General features: G+C 43.6%; 1 protein-coding gene across 2 annotated transcripts in view; it reads left to right on the top strand.

Annotated features, from left to right (window-relative positions):
• EMC2 (ER membrane protein complex subunit 2) overlaps positions 1–17,974 on the top strand; it is a 203,861-nt gene that overhangs the window by 4,396 nt on the left and 181,491 nt on the right. Inside the window, exon 1 of one of the 2 annotated variants that reach the window (XM_074943946.1) lies at positions 14,538–14,588. The exons of the other annotated variant lie outside the window; for it this stretch is intronic. Coding sequence (XP_074800047.1) covers positions 14,553–14,588 — 36 coding nt within the window. The 5' untranslated portion in view covers positions 14,538–14,552. Of the gene's footprint in view, positions 1–14,537; positions 14,589–17,974 lie in introns of those variants that run through there. 2 annotated transcript variants of the gene reach the window in all.

Below are 17,974 nucleotides of genomic sequence, written 5' to 3'. Positions count from 1 at the left end.
TATAATTTCGGTACAGGATTGTGTCATTAACAGGGCACAGGGGTCTTACCATGGGTAGTGTCTGTGGATTTCATATAATCACAGAAATGCAGTGTTGGAATGGACCTTGAGAAGTCTTTCCATGATCTCCGTGACTTCTGCAGTGGCCGGTGTGGCTGGCTCCAGGGCTGCCCAAGCAGGTCAGGCAGCCCCTGGGCCAGCCACACTGGCCACTGCTGGGGCAGTCTTGGGCCACCGTGGCCCCCTGCCTAAGCAACAGCAGCAGTTTGGGTGTGGGAGGGGCCTCAGGGCTGGGGCAGGGGTGCATTTATCTAGGGAGGGAGGGGGAGCTTCCTGGAAGTGGCCGGCATGTCTGCAGCTCCTAGGCAGAGGAGCCGGGGGCTCTGCGTGCTGCCCCTGCCTGCAGGCATCACCCCCACAACTCCCATTTGCTACGGTTCTCAGCCAATGGGAGCTGCAGGGGCAGCGCACGGAGCCCCCTAGTTACCGGAAGATTTAATTCAATTATACCTTTATCCTATAATTATCTAAATGGATAACCAAGGTTGTGGCCCTCCCTATAGGAATGTTCAGGATAGCAAGCTAGTCTTACTAAGCCTTGAAAGGACATGGTGTGACCAGGGTCCCAGTGGGAGCCAGCTGAGATCACTCATTTAGGGTGAACTGCAAAGAATGGGGTAGACAATCGCCAAAGCTGGTGGATATTTTCAGTATTTAGTGCAGGTCTACACTATAGGGTTAAGTCAACCTAAGTTACGCAGCTCCAGCTATGTGAATAACAGCTAGAGTCGACGTAGCTTAAGTTGACTTATTGCAGTGTCTGCGCCACACTGGGTTGACAGGAGAAACTCTCCCGTCGACTTACCTTATTCTTTTCATTCCGATGGAGTACTGGAGTAGACAGGAGAGTGATCAGCAGTCAATTTAGTGGCTTTTCCCTAGACCTACTAAATCAACCCCCAGTGGATCGATCGCTGCAGCATCAATCCATGGTAGGTGTAGACAAGTTCTTAGATTTACCAAGCCAGCACAAAACAGTTTATTATCTCACTGGTTGCCCAGAAGCCAACAACACAGTTCTCTTAAAGTAGTGGTCTCCAAACTTTGTATGCCCAAGATCACTTTTTGAATTTAAGGGCAATCCAGGATCTGCCCCGCCTCACTCCCTCTATCCCGCCCCTCTCTGTCACTTGCTCTCCCCCACCCTCACTCACTTTCACCAGGCTGCTGTAGGTGTTTGGGAGGGGGTGCGGGCTCTAGGCTGGGGCCGAGGGGTTCACAGTGCGGGAGGGGGCTCTGGTTTTAGCCTGGGGCAGGCGGTTGGGGTGCACGAGGGGATGAGGGGTGCAAGCTCCGGGAGGGAGTTTGGGTGCAGGAGGGGGCTCTGAAATGGGGCAGTGTTGGGGTGCAGGAGGGGATGTGGGCTCTGGGAGGGAGTTTGGATGCAGCAGGGGGCTCTGGGCTGGGGCAGAGTATTGGGGTGCAGGATGGGGTACAGGGTGCTGGCTCTGGGAGGTGACTCAGCACTGGGGTCAGAGTACGGCCTCCTGCCAGGCAGCACTTACCTCCAGCGGCTCCCAGTCGGCGGCGCAGCGTCGCTGCCACTAAGGCATGCTCCCTGCAGCCCCTGGCGGGGCGGGGGCGGGCGGCACTTGGCTCCACACGCTGCCCCTTTCTGCAAGCACCATCCCCACGGCTCCCATTGGCCAAAGCTCCCCATTCCCAGCCAATGGGAGCTGCGGGGGCAGTGCTTACAGGCAGGAACAGCGTGCAGAGGGAGAGCCCTGGCCTACCACCGCCAGGGCCATGGGGCCACGCTGGCTGCTTCTGAGAGAGGAGTGGGGCCGGGGCAGGCAGGGAGCCTGTCTTAGCAGCAGCCCCGCTGTGCAGCTGGAGATCACAATCGACTGGGAGGTCCTCCAGGATTGACCAGTTGATTGCGATCTACTGGTTGGTGACCACTGCCTTAAAGTAACCCAGCCTCAGGCCTCCACCCAGATACCCAAGTCTAGAATGATGAAGATTACTGAAAATCTTGTTCATCATATAAAATAAAAGGTTCTGCTAATCCCAAAGGATCGGACACCCAGGTTAATGAATATTCCAGATTTTACCCAAATACACACTTACAGCCAATTCTTATTCATTAAAGTAAAATTTATTAAAAAAAGGAGAGAGAGAGAGAGTATGGTTAAAAAATCAATATACATACAGACATGAGTTAATCTTGAGATTCAGATTCATAGCAGAGATGATGATAAGCTTTGTAGTTGCAAAGAGTTCTCTTAGAATTTAATCCATAGGTTATAGTCCAACGTTTATCTTCAGAACTGGGATCTCAGTCCTGATGGCTTAGGCTTCCCCTGCATGAAACGTCAAGCAAATCTGAGATGACAGGATCAGGACCCAAGGATCTTTTGTACAATTTCAAGCCTTCTTTGAAAAGTTGGATTCCCTTGTCTTATAATAGGTAATCAGGGTATCTTTGAAATATGTCCATCACCAGTATGTAGCTACACAAATTAACATAAGGCAATTGCCTGTTTCTCCACCATTCACAGATGATTTGCTATACATTTCAAAGAGAGTTTAATACAGCGATATTCCATGTTTACAATTCATTTAAATGCTAGGATGTTCTTTTGATCTCTGTATTAACAGAATAGAGCATAGACAGGGACTGTTGATTACATTGTTGACTACTACATATATACACAAAAACACAAACATTAACTCCCCATATGTCTTTAAGGGTTGAATTTGAGTCATTTATCCTGCAGGATGTTTGACCCTTTCTGGCCATGCATCACACACGGATTCAGCCCTCTGATCAAGAATAGGCACACAAGCAGTAATACTTCAAAAACAGAAATAATATTTATTTAGAAGTGAGTGGTTACAATAAAACAATAGAGATAGATATAATAAGGATAACCGGTGTGGCAACAAAAAGTTACAATACAATAATAATAAAAACAATACAGTACTAAAAGAATGAAGCGGTGCGGCAAGTAAAAGGCAGACTCAATACTATATAACATATAGAAATACATATATAACAATATAATAATATACTTAACACTCTATAACATATCAATATAACAATCAATATAACAATAATAATCAGACAATAATTAATACTTAACACTAAACATCCAGTAAGCGCGAGCTGGGAAGTTACTAGATGGGTAGGGAAGATCTCACTCAGACCACGGACACCTAGCTTTATTTACAAATGAAACCAATACACTCTTGGACTGTAAATAAAGGAAGATTAAATTTACAAAGGCTTTCTTAAAATCCCTCTGAAACAGCCCAGGGTCATTCTGCTCTGACAGAGTTTGTGAGCGATGGCTGTTTGCTGATGGCGATCTCTAGTAGCTGCTGTGCTGAAAGGCTGCCTACTCCAGAGGTAAAGAGGCTTTTCAGTTAGGAGAGACAGAAGCCCACTTGGCAGCTGCTGCAGTGGCTCCCTGCTGGCTGGGTAGCAGAACAGCTGTTGCTCTGGCCACCTTGGAATTCTGTGGTTACTGCTGCTGCAATAATAGCTACTTTTCAGGTAGCTCCTGCTTTGTAGGGTTCCGTTGATGCTATTGTTGTTGCTTCTTAAGTGTCTTCTTCTTCTCAGGTGTCTTGTAGCTTCTTCTCTCTGCCAGGTACCCGATCTCACTGCAGGCTTTAGCCTGCTGACTGTCATCCTTACATATGATTTAGTCTGCACATCAACATAATGCTCATACCAATTCAGCTTTCAGAGATTAGCATATGCTAATTTATGTAATGTGTACTGACATGTAATGCTCAGGTCCAGCCAATCAGCTTCTAGGGATTCGCACATGCTAATTAAGTCACGTGTACTAATGTTAGTAATAGCTCCTCCTCCTCACCAGAAGTCCCATGTATTCCTACGAGCTATGATGTATTCCTGTGGGGGGGGTTTCAGCTGACCTGTGGATGACCTCTAGCTACTTCCTGTTTGGAAGCACCATGTATTCCTATGGGCTATAATGTATCTCTATGGGATTTTGCTGAGTCATTCCCCACCGGAAGTGGAATTTACCATTACATCACAGGAAGTGAAATTATTATGTCATAGGTAATGGACCGAAATGGAATCTTCCACTACATCACCCGATAGCTGCCATTACTGGATTCTCTAATTTAATTTAAACTATTATTAACTTCCAATTAAAGCCTTATTCTTAAAACTAATTACTAGTCTAAGCATCCCAAAATGTCCTGACATTACCACCACTTTTTTAATGTCCACTTAAGCAAGTTATTATTTTTCCGCTTTTTAAACCTCCTCCTGAGGTTTTTCTGCAAACCTTCATTTCAGGTAATTTGAACAACTGAGGCAAAATCTCTTGCTACACACTGGCCTTCCCTCCCTCTAGAAGCTGCAGGGACATGCTGGCTGCTTCCGGAGAGCTACGCGGAGCCAGGTAGGGAGCTTGCCAGCTCCACCAACCCTCCCGCCCGAGCACCAGTGGGGGTCCCGGGCCATGCACTGCCACACCTCCCCCTAGCTCCAGCAGGGGTCCCAAGCCACATGCCGCTGCCCCCCCCCACCCCAGCACCAGCAGGGGTCACGGGCCACCCCTCTAGCCCCTGCAGTGCTCGTGGACCACCACCCTCCTGAGCACCACAGGCCCCCAGCCCAAGTATTGTACATGTCATGGACAGGTCACAGGCCGTGAATTTTTGTTTACTGCCCGTGACCTGTCCATGACTTTTACTAAAAATACCCATGACTAAAATGTAGCCTTAGTCATGATCCTAGCTCCCTGCAATGAGGCAGGACCAAGTAAACCTAGACCGTCCATGAGAAGTATTTGTTCTTAAGAGCTTCCAGTGTTGGGGATTCTACAACCTCCTTTGGAAGCCTATTACAGAGCTTAAGTTTCCTTATAGTAAGAAAGTATTTCCTAACATCTAATCTAAATCTCCTTTGCTGCCCATTAAGACCATTATTTTGTGTCCTCATTCCAATGGACATGGAGAACCGTGGATCACAGTCCTCTTTATAACAGCCCTTAATATATCTGAAGATTTATTTTATGATGAACAAGGGAAAATACAGGTTTTTGTGATATTCTGTATGGAATTGTGAAGGAGTAGTTGGGGTGCCCAGGACTGTGAGTCACCTTGTTAACTCCCCCTGCCTCCAATGAGAGAGAAACTTGCTAGTGCTTAGTTGGGTGTCAGCTTTCTGATATCTCCAGTCTGTTAGTCACTCAAACAATCTCTGGGCTATACCAGCCCTTACTTTTCCTTGCAGGTTAACAATAGGTGCACCTCAGTCTGTGAGGCCCTTTGAAGCATCCCCATGTAGTGTTCAGCCCCTTATTGACTGAACACTCAGGGCTTGTCTACACTTACCAGAGGATTGACGCTGTGGTGATTGATGCATCAGCGGTCGATTTAGTGGGTCCAGTGAAAACCCGCTAAATCGACTGCCAGTTGCTCTTCCGTCGACGCCTTTACTCCACCTGATCGAGAAGACTAAGGGTAGTCAACAGGAGAGCATCTCCCATTGACGTCACATAGTGTAGACCTCACGGTAAGTTGATCTAAGCTACGTCAATTTGAGTTACGCTATTCACATAACTCAAATTGCGTAGTTTAGATTGACTTTTCCTTTTAGCATAGACAAGGCTTCAGTAATACCAGGCATACTGTCTCCAAGGAAACATATACACACCTGCTTGAATGATTTCAGCTAAGGATCAGCTCCGGAAGTCTTATCTATTCCTAAATGCCCATTATTATGAACTAGAGAGATCATTTCAGATCTAATTTCCATTGGAACCACCCACACGGGTATATTATCATCTGTTTTAGTAGCTAATACCAATCCTGTTTCATGCTGCCAAATTTTCCATCCCTGGTGTTTTTCTTTCAACATCAGCTTCTTTATTTCAGGATATTTTCTTTGTAAAGCTACTCAATCAATCTGTTCTATTTTTCTTCTTCCATTTTAGCTATTGGGACCGACTGGAATTGTGGCTGCCATATCGTCCCCTCCTTGGCTCCTTCTTTAGCCTCTTCATCTGCCTTCTCGTTCCATTGAGCTTCTTCAACATTCTTCCTATGAGCTTTTACCTTGCCCGTTAGTACACGCTGTGTTCGTTGTTGTGCTAAATCCCATAAATAAGCTAACTTTTTAGCACTAGTGATGGGTTTACCATCTGCTGATTTTATGCCCCTCTGTTGCCACTGAGGCATCCAATCTACTATAACTCTCAGTACCCATTCAGAGTCTATGAAAATAGCCACAGTTTTATCTGTTGGCGTATTTTCCAATGCTACTGCTACAGCTACAATTTGAGCAGCTTGTGCTGAATGAGGTAAGCACTGTCCCTTAAAAACCTTTTCATCAGATATGCTTACGGCCGCATATCTCGTATATGCCTTGTCTTCCTCGTAAAAGCTAGAACCATCCACAAACCAAGTTACATCTATTGTATCTATAATCTTGCTAAGATTGCTCCACTTTGGAATAATGTACGTCCTGCAGGAGGAATTTCTGGTAAGGGACATTCATGCTGTTCCCCTTCAATTATAAGACCATAAGAAACTAGTGATAAACTTGGGATCTTTTCCATTGTTACATTTTTATTTAGCAAGGCTAATGTCCATTTTGCTAATCGAGGACTAGAAACATGTCCATCACTGATTTTTCCTGTTAATACATATTTTACAGGTGAGTGGGATGTTTTCAGAAGCATGGGGGATAATCCTATTAAATACTCCCAATGTTGCAAAGCCCAAACCAAGGCTAATACCTCTTTCTCACAAGGAGTGAATCCCTTTTCTACTTCATTCAGAATCTTAGAAGTGTATGCCACTAGTCGAGGATCTGTACTATGGTCTTGGCTTAATACAGCACTCACTCCGGTGTTAGTAGTAGCCAACTGGAGCACAAAAAGTTGTTCTATCTTTGGGTATGCTAAAGCTAGGGTTTGCGCTAATGCTTTCTTAAATTGAGTGAAAGCTTCCTGCTGTTCTAATCCCCATTCCCAGTTATTACCCTTCTTTAATAACTTATACAGCGGACTGGCTTTTTCTGCATAACTTTCTATAAAATCTCTTGAGAAATTTGTCATCCCTAAAAATGACCTTAAAGTAGATATATCTGTTGGAGTTGGTAATTTTTGCAATAATGCTACTCTTTGTTTTTATCTGGTGATCGTCCTCCAGTTTACTTGCTGTTGGCATATTTGAACCTTCTCTGGACTAACCTTAAACCCTGTTTCCTTTATCTTTTGTAAAACCTGATCTAATATTTCTAAGTTTTCTTCCCTAGTTTTTGTACTAATAAGGATAACATCTACGTATGATATGATGCTATCCTTTATTAGGCATCTTATTTACATCCATATGGCAGGACTGTTATGAAATCCCTGCGGGGGTTGAGTGAAACAGAATTTGTAGTCCTTGGAATTTAAAGGCAAATTTATACCAAGAATCTGGATGTAAAGGTATAGCAAAGAATGCATTTGCTAAATCTAAGACTGTAAACCCCCATACCCCTCCCATAATGGAAGCAATCACTTCTGGATATTTTGCTCCCACTGGAGTAGTCATTGGAGTTACTTTATTCAGTGGCCTAAGGTTGATGGTTAATCTCCAGGTTTTACCATCTGCCTTTACAACTGGCCAAATAGCTGCATTATTTGTACTCTGTTGTTCAACTATAACTTCTTCCTCTAAAATATTCAATTCCCTGAATAGTTTTTCATTAAACTAGGTTCTGCTTCCTTAGGATATTCATATTGTCTTTGAGGTGGGGGATCAGGTCCAGTAATTAATACTTCTGCCTCAATTTTTCCACATTCAGCCTTAGTAGTAAGTACAGACTTTTGTACTTTTGTGCAATTTCCAATACTTCTGCTGGCCAGTCAGGCCATTTTATTTCCTCAATGGCTTTTATAGCAGCTAACCTATATCCTGCTTCAATAACGATTGGTTGATCTAAAGCCTTTATTTTATTAGATGGCATTTCCCATAATACTTTATTTACCAAATCTGTTATTAACCCAAGAGTCTTCAATACATCGGTTCCTATTATTGCATCACCATCGAGAGCCACTAAACCAAACTGTTCTTTTCCTTGCTTTGTTCCTAACTGAAAACAAACTGGAACACTAAATGGTACCCTACTCTTTGCTTCATTAAATCCTTGTAATTTCCTTGTAATTACAGGGGATCCAAATAAATTCTTATGCTTTGTGCTTATTAAGGAAAATGTGGCACCTGTATCTATTAACATATTTTGTCCAAACACTCCCCAATTAAATTCCACATATACAGGGCATCTTCCCAATCATCGATTTTAAATGTGCCACCAAATCAGCATGATCTTCTGCTGATATTGGGGAGATAGGGGGCACTCGGTCTCCCTATACCTGATCTTTAGGACTGGGTGGAGCTGTAGGCATACTTCTCTCATGATTAGCTAATTTTTGAAGCAATTTCTCTGTAGGTAACCCATTAATTTGCTCTTTAGGTTCATACTGTAGTAATTTTTTCCATAGCCAATTCCTTCCTGGATCACCTACCTTTTGTTCATATGGAACAATTCTCCTATTTTTATTTTCTCCTCTATTTACTTCTCCTTTATTCTGCGTATTTTGTTGGTTTCCCTGTCCTTTGGACCATTATTAGAGAAAGTTATCACTGATACTCTCTCAGATTTCCCTTTTGGGGGCGGCATTGTTTCCCTTTGTATTTCATACAATCTTTTTGCTTTCTCTTCTGTATGGTGTAAAAGAGTTTGAGAGGGATCATCAGAAACCATTGCCATTCTAATTGTTGGATGAACTCCCAGCATTAATGCCCTTTTAAATTGTGGAGAATCATATATTATTTGATATCCTAGTGGGATGATTCCAGAATGTCTATGTTATAACCTTTTCCTAGCTATAAATGGTTCTGGCCTTTCATTGAATTGTTGTTTCTCCCTGTAGAACCGTATAACTGGATCTTCACTGGGGAAGAAAAACATCAAAGTTTCTCTTTCTATTATATCTGTATCACTCTCTTCTTTTCCCTGGATATCATAAGAAAGTTCAGCAAACTCATCTGAATTCATACATTCCTTTATTAAGGACGAGAGATTATTCCCCATCCAACCACTGTATTCCTATTTAAAGGACCCACTGATTTTTCCAAAGCCCTAATCTGTTCAGGGGTATATGGTTTTTCCTCTACCCTTTCTTCTAGACCTGCTCGATTTCCTTGTGCAGTGATTTCAGTTACTGTAATGGTAATAGTTGGCACTAACGGAGGTGGCCTCTGCAGTTCTTCGCTTAATTGGTTGTACAATCCTGGGAAAGGCTCCTCACAATGGTCATCGTAACTAGGAAGGCCTAAGTCCTCCTCAACAGATTCTGTCCCTTCACCACTTTCTGATCTTATTGCAGCTATCACTCCTTTACTTGCTTTTAATTCTTCCTTTAACGCACATATTTGTTTTATTGCAGGCTGCATGGTTTATTTCTTTCTTTTCACCTGCATCCGAGAGGACTACTCTCACTGCAGCTTGCCTATCCATTTTTTTCTGTTTCCATTCCTCAAATTCTTTAACTTTTCCTGTTCTCCTTTTATTTTATTTAGCTCATTAAGTGACTCAACAATTTGCACTGTTTGAGCCAACAAAGTTGCTCTTAGTGTATCGGCTTCTTCTTTTAAATTAGCTAATGCTTTATCCTTAAGTTCTTTTTTTAGTTCTTATAATTCTTTTCATAACTTATCTATTTATGCATCTAGAGTTCAAGTTACTAACTGGAGTCCTTGCAAGGCAGCTTGCTTTTTCTCCTCCTTACTTGGTTCACCTGAGGAAAAAGCTTTTTTCTTAGGTTGAATCCATTGGTCCCATTGCCTGCACAATTGCTGATAAGCACCAGGCCCAATGAATGCATTTTCCTTCCACGGACCACATCCTACCTTTTGAAAAAAATCTTCCAAATTGTTTCCCAACATTATTTCTAAAATGTTATCGTGCCTCAGTTTCCCTTTTGCTATCATTTTGATGTTATTTGTTTGGCCAGGTAATGGTCTCCAGGTATGATTACAACCCCTGTCACTCCTGGGTTTGTAAGCTTTCTTAAAACTCACAAACTGCTACCAGCCCTTCCAAAATCTTACTGGCCAGGTAATGGTCTCTGTGTATGATTACAACCCCAGCCACACCTGAGTCGTAAGTTCTTTAGTGAACTTATGTATGTCTGCCAGTACTTCCAGACACTGAGACAGGTACTATTGCAAGAACTAGGCCAGGTAATGGTCTCGGGAACAGAACAATCCCAGCCACACCTGAGTCACAACTTCTTTGACGAACTCACATACTGCTGCAAGCGCTTAGTCAAATAATGACCCCTAGTTCCTCACTGCTTACTAGTTTCTATGGGATAATGTCTGCCTCCTGACGCCTTCCTATCTTCGGTGCCTGACCCCAGAATCTGCCTTCCTTAGGCCTTAGGTGCTCAATTCTATTTCCCTTGGGCCTGATTGTCCTTCTTCTGGCCTATTTACCTGATGATCACACCATGCACTCTGGGGTGGTATTCACCTAAATACCCTTTTACTTTAAAACTTTATTCACTAATTCTTAATCTCTAACACCAATTCCTAACAGGTACCTTTTTAAAAAAAAATCCTAGACTTATCTTATACGTATATTCACTTACTTTTAGTTATTTAACCTCAGCATGCTTTATGAAAAACCAGTTGTTCTTAAAACTATTACAAAAATAAACAATAGAGAAAAGAAAACAGAAAGAAAGGACAGAAAGAAGAAAAGGGGAAAAAAAATTTGCTTGGTGTCAATCATCCTCTGATCCAATAGGAGGTATTATAGCCTCTTTTTAGGCCTTACCTAAAGATAAGCAATATTGTTAATCTATCCAGCTATACTCTTAGCCCAGCAGAAGAATCTGTCCTATCTTGGGGCCCCTCCTTCTGCCCCTCCACCCCCACGAACATGATACAGTTCTGTGGTGACCTAGAATCCTATTTTGGACATCTCTGACTCAAGGAATATTTCCAACACACCTCTGAACAGCATATTAACGCACAGAGACCTTCCTACCAACAGTACAAAAAGGATTCTAGGTGGACTCCTCCTGAAGGTCAAAACAACGCACTGGACTTCTACATAGTGCTTCTGCTGGTGTGCACGGGCTGAAATGGTGGAAAAGCAGCATCACTTGCCCCATAACCTCAGCCGTGCAGAACACAATGCCATCCACAGCCTCAGAAACAACTCTGACATCATAATCAAAAAGGCTGACAAAGGAGGTGTCGTCATCATGAATAGGTCGGAATATGAACAAGAGGCTGCTAGGCAGCTCTCCAACACCACTTTCTACAAGCCATTACCCTCTGACCCCACTGAGGGTTACCAAGGGTAACTGAGGGTTACCAAGAGAAACTACGCCATCTGCTCAAGAAACTCCCTGAAAAAGCACAAGAACAAATCCACACAGACGCACCCCTAGAACTCCGAGCAGGGGTATTCTATCTGCTACCCGAGATCCATAAACCTGGAAATCCTGGATGCCCCATCATCTCAGACATTGGCACCCTGACAGCAGGATTGTCTGGCTATGTAGACTCCCTCCTCAGGCCCTATGCTACCAGCACTCCCAGCTATCTTGGAGACTGAGAGACCACTGACTTCCTGAGGAAACTACAATCCATTGGTGATCTTCCTGAAAACATCATCCTGGCCACTATGGATATAGAAGCCCTCTACACCAACGTGCCACACAAAGATGGACTACAAGCCGTCAGGAACAGTATCCTCGATAATGTCACGGCAAACCTGGTTGCTGAACTTTGTGGCTTTCTCCTCACCCATAATTATTTCACATTTGGGGACAATGTATACCTTCAAATCAGCTCTGCTATGGGTACCTGCATGGCCCCACAGTATGCCAACATTTTTATGGCTGACTTAGAACAATGCTTCCTCAGCTCTCGTCTCCTAATGCCCCTACTCTGCTTGTGCTACATTGGTGACATCTTCATCATCTGGATCCATGGAAAAGAAGCCCTTGAGGAATTCCACCATGATTTCAAAAATTTCCATCCCACCATCAACTTCAGCCTGGACCAGTACACACAAGAGATCCACTTCTTGGACACTACGGTGCTAAGAAGCGATGGCCACATAAACACCACCCTATACCGGAAACCTACTGACTGCTATACTTACCTACATGCTTCCACCTTTCATCCAGACCACACCATATGATCCATTGCCTACAGCCAAGCTCTACGATACAACCGCATTTGCTCCAACCCCTCAGACAGAGACAAACACCTACAAGATCTCTATCAAGCATTCTTACAACTACAGTACCCACCTGCGGAAGTGAAGAAACAGATTGACAGAGCCAGAAGAGTACCCAGAACTTACCTGCTACAGGACAGGCCCAACAAAGAAAATAACAGAACACCACTAGCCGTCACCTTCAGCCCCCAACTAAAACCTCTCCAATGCATCATCAAGGATCTACAACCTATCCTGAAGGACGACCCATCACTCTCACAGATCTTGGGAGACAGGCCAGTCCTTGCTTACAGACAGTCCCCCAACCTGAAGCAAATACTCACCAGCAAACACACACCACACAGCAAACACACTAACCCAGGAACCTATCCTTGCAATAAAGCCCATTGCCAACTCTGTCCACATATCTATTCAAGGGACACCATCATAGGGCCTAATCACATCAGCCACGCTATCAGAGGCTCGTTCACCTGCACATCTACCAATGTGATATATGCCATCATGTGCCAGCAATGCCCCTCTGCCATGTACATTGGCCAGACTGGACAGTCTCTATGTAAAAGAATAAATGGACACAAATCAGATGTCAAGAACTATAACATTCAAAAACCAGTCGGAGAATACTTCAGTCTCTCTGGTCACTCGATTACAGACCTAAAAGTGGCAATTCTTCAACAAAAATCTTCAAAAACAGACTCCAACGAGAGACTGCTGAATTGGAATTAATTTGCAAACTGGACACCATTACATTAGGCTTGACTAAAGACTGGGAGTGGATGTGTCATTACACAAAGTAAAACTGTTTCCCCATGTTTATTTTCCCCCACTATTGTTCCTCACACGTTCTTGTCAACTGCTGGAAATGGCCCACCTTGATTATCACTACAGAAGTTTTTTTTCCTCTGCTGCTGGTAATAGCTCACCTTACCTGATCACTCTCGTTACAGTGTGTATGGTAACACCCATTGTTTCATGTTCTCTATGTATATAAAATCTCCCCACTGTATTTTCCACTGCATGCATCTGATGAAGTGAGCTGTAGCTAAATTTGTTAGTCTCTAATGTGCCACAAGTACTCCTTTTCTTTTTGTGGATACAGACTAACACGGCTGCTACTCCGAAAACTGTCCTGTTAACATCTCTCCCTGCACATTACTCTCTAACTCTTTTTGAGAGTCAGTTAGCTTATGAGATGTGCGAAGTGCTAAACAAGAAAAACAAAATCTTTTTGAAAAAAACTTTTAATTTGATTTCCCCCAGAGGGCTGTTGGGGTAACTTTGGAGTGCTGGACACCCTGGTGCAATGATCTCAGCCCTAGTTTGATCACTACCTATGACCAAAAAAAGGTTGCTAGGATCTGTCATCTTTAAGAAAAGCTGTTATTTGGGAAAGGGGCTGTATCAATGCCCCCAGATCCGGACCACTAACAGAACCCCATGCAGCACAGCAAATTTGAAGGCACTCTAACTGTAGAATTTAGCACACTTAGAAGAGTTGCGCTTTAAACAAAAAGTTGGTCTGAACCTTAAAACTGTAGCAAATGATGGTGTTTTGTCTCTCCTATTTGGTTCAATAATGATTCAACTTAAGGCTTATCAAGGTAGCGAGACATCACAATGGTGGGTGTCCCATACATTCAAATAATAATAAATAAAAAGTGTGGGGGGGGTGCAGGAAGGGAAGCACTGATGTGAGATGAGAGAAAGGAATGAAGGAAATTACATTTATAGTCAAATGATATCAAATGTGATATATTGGAGAAATGTCCATTTTCCTCAACCATTAATTCATACTCATTTCTCTCATTAGGATAACTTATTTGGCCTTCAGCCTTGTAGTTTATCCTCTCAGGAACTAGATTATTGCCTTGTAAAATGTCGAATCTCCTTCTTACCTCTAGTTAAATTCTGCAGCTGCCTGGGTTACAGAGGCAACAAGGGAGATAAAAAGTAATACACTGTTACAAATAGAAAGTATTCTTTTCTAAAGTATGTTAGAAAAATATGCTTGATTAACACATCAGATCTCTTGATTCATAACTTTGAATTTACCTGGCAATTGCAGTTGACAGTTCTGACATGAAAACAAGGATGAAATTTAGGGGCAGCTGAAATGGCAGGGTTGTTTTTTTTAAACATTTTAAAGCTCAACACAACTTAAACTCACAACTGACACTATACTTTTTAAAATCTAGATTTCAAGTAAAATTGCTGTGCTGCCTGTAACAGAAGCAGCTACAGTTGCATTGAAATGAATCCAGACATACTCATGCCTGAATACTACAAGGTATGTCAGTTTCTAAATACCCTATGTGCTCAATATGTGGAAATATCCCAGTGAGTCAAAGGGATGAGAGAGAGCCTATAAGCAAAATTAACTTTAATGATTTTGGAGGCTGTAGATCCAGATCTATAGAAACCCTATAGTTCTTTTTTAAATTAAGATTCTCAGCTAAATTATTGGCATGCCAGCTGCAAAATATCATTAAGATCATTTGTCTTGATCAAAGACTATTCTGCCAAGGGTGCAACTCTCTGCTGCAGCATAAATTCATACATTTTGGTTTGCTCAAGGTATTGGCAGCCTCCATTTCTCCAGGGGATTGGGCTGACCAGGAGTTTTTTATTAAGTTATCATGGAAACCTTCATTTTTAGTGAGCTCTTTCTTAGCTGGGTTGAATTATTTCACTTCAGTGGTAGAGTTCTTGTAACTAGTGGGGTCATATCTTACTGTTTTTTCCTGGCAGAGCTATTGTTGAGACAGAATATGAATTGGGGAATTAGTACTGCTAAGTTCTATTCCTAGCTCTGCCAGTGACATGCTATGTAAATTTGGACAAATCACTCTACTTCTCTAGTTTATCCTTCTGTAAAAACAAAACTTACCTCACCACAGGTGACATCCCTATATAAAGGCATTGTCTTGTTTATTGCTATTGTGTAACTAATGGTGTTGAATTCCTTTTTCTGGGTATAGTTGCCTTCTTTGCCTTCTCTTACTTTCAGACGAACTTCCTGACATGAGTGTCTTAACTAATCCTAAAATAGACATTTGATACAGACTCAAAATCTTCACTGAAAAATGAATTCAAATGGGCCACACCGTCATGAATTGAAAATACAATACACATACACACACAACTGTAGACAAAAGCTAATGACAAATGGCAGTGCATTTATTTCTGGAGATTGTATTGGTATTTTTGGGTATTGTATGGATTAGTGTTAGAATATCTCTTAATTTAGCATTTATTTAAAGGCAACATCGCTGACATTTGCAGATGATACTAAATTGGAGGTGCTAAAAATCTAGTCACAATAGAGGAAATAACATTAGAAACATGGGCAGAAAATAAAACGAGTTTCAATGTAGGTGAGGGGAGGGGAGGGATGTGAGGGAATACATACTAATACATCGGGGCAGGGGGGGAACCTAAAACAGATATACCATAGGAAGGAGAAATCTGGGCAGCAGTAAAGCCAAAAGAGATCTAGGAATGAAAATGAAGAAATTAAACAGGGGTTTACAGTGTGGTTGAACTGCACAATCTGAGGCAATTTTTGGCAGCATATGATACATTTATGGAACGGATGGTATGATGAAACTCACTATAATGGCATGTGGCCCATCTGCAACTGCTAGTGGCAAATATTCCCACCTTCCAGAGATGGGACACTAGATGGGGAGGACTCTGAGTTACTGCAGAGAAATCTTTTCCAGGTGTCTGGCTGACATGCTCAGGGTCCACCTGATTGCCATATTTGGGGGTTGGGAAGGAATTTTCCCCCAGGTCAGATTGGCAGAGACCGTGGGGTGGTCTTCACCCTCTTCTGCAGCATGGGTCACTTGCAGGTTTAAACTGGAGTAAATGGTGGATTCTCTGTAACTTGATGTCGTTAAAATAATGATTCTCTGAGGACTTTGGTAAGTCAGCCGGAGGTTATGGGTCTGTCACAGGAGTTGTTACCCTAAGATTTTAGATGCCAATTATGGTACTTACAACTTTTGTCTGAATTTCAACTAAAGGGTAAACAAGGGTGTGGCCCGCCCTAAAGGAATTACCAGTGTATTACCAGGGGGCTTGTCTCTGACCTGTAGAGGGCTCTCTCCAGAGCAAGCTAGTCTCGCTAAGCCCTGAAAGGATATGGATACAGCTTTCCACTCAAGGATAGACACACCAGCAGCCGTTCTTTCAAAACAAATAATTATTTATTTAAAAAAGTAAATAGAGAATAAAGGAAAGAAGAGATATAAATTATAGTAAAATACAATAGAATTATATTTAAAACAGCACAACAGAATAAGACACATACTAAATATGATAACTATCACATCTAAGAAATACAGTAGTTTCTATGTAACAATGTAGCATACACAAAGACTTTTACTCTTAGTATTTGCAAAAAGAAAAGGAGTACTTGTGGCACATTAGAGACTAACCAATTTATTTGAGCATAAGCTTTCGTGAGCTACAGCTCACTTCATCGGATGCATACTGTGGAAAGTACAGAAGACGTTTTTATACACACAAACCATGAAAAAATGGGTGATTATCACTACAAAAGGATTTCTCTCCCCCCACCCCACTCTCCTGCTGGTAATAGCTTATGGAAAATGACCACTCTCCTTACAATGTGTATGATAATCAAGGTGGGCCATTTCCATCACAAAGCTTCGGGGAGGGAAGCAGATGGGGCAGATGAGCACTTCCGCCGCGAGGGGGTACTGCAGGTAGATGGTGTCCTTATTACCTTGCAGCGGGGGGGTTCCAGCAGCACCAGCGGTATCGCTGGCTGGTTCATCCTGGTGTGGGCGGGTGGGGTCGAGAGGTCCGGCTGGGCGGGCATCTAGCAGGGGCCTGCGGTCTCTTCGGGTGGTTTCGGAGGCTGGGCAGGCATCTGGCAAGGCGCTGGTGACCCTCTGGGTGGTCTCTGGAGAGATGCTGGTCCCATCAATGGAGATTCCTTTCTTGACGGTGTGTAGAGCAGTGAGAGCACCATCAGCGCCAGGGACCTGGGCAGCTGCGGGGGTGGGAAGTGGTCGCCTGAGAGCCTCTTGCAGCGGCAGAGCGGGGGGGGGGGGGGCTCTCCAGTGGCGGCTGGTGTTGCTGGAGAGCGGGGGGGCTCTTGGTCAGCAGCTGCTGTAAGGCGGGGGGCCTTACCCTCGGCGGCTGGCGCTGCTGGGGAGCGGGGGGGATGTTCCTTCTGGCTGTGATGTCCCGACAGGCTAGCCTCCGAATGCAGGATCTTTCTGGAACAGCATCTCGGAGGGGGTCCTTCGAGCAGCCACCAGTCTTCCTCTTCGTGCTGCTGGTCTGTAATGTCCTGGAGGCACCAAGGACCTTCTTTGTAGTCACTGCTCGAGAAGCCTTCTGTGGAGCAGCAGCGGCGGCGGCGGTACACGGAGCAGCTGGGGGTGTCTCAGGAGCAGAAGGAGGATTTTCTTCCAAGGCAGCAGTGGTAGAATACACCATGGAGGGCTTTTGCTGCGATGCTCCTTACCATGGCGTCTGGACACGTCAGCAGGCGGAAGGCGTGAGTGGTCACCGCGATGTCACACAGGTCACCCATGCGGGGGACATTGGCACCGCCATGCCTGTGGGTGATATAGACCAGCTCGTTGCTGGCTCTCTGGGGAAGGAACAACCACTTCTTCACCAGCTGCCAGATGA

The sequence above is a fragment of the Natator depressus genome, chromosome 2 (assembly GCF_965152275.1).
Source record: "Natator depressus isolate rNatDep1 chromosome 2, rNatDep2.hap1, whole genome shotgun sequence".
NCBI classification, from domain to species: domain Eukaryota; kingdom Metazoa; phylum Chordata; order Testudines; family Cheloniidae; genus Natator; species Natator depressus.
The sequence above is the reverse complement of the archived record's forward strand: the minus strand, read 5'-3'. Positions and strand labels throughout refer to the sequence as shown.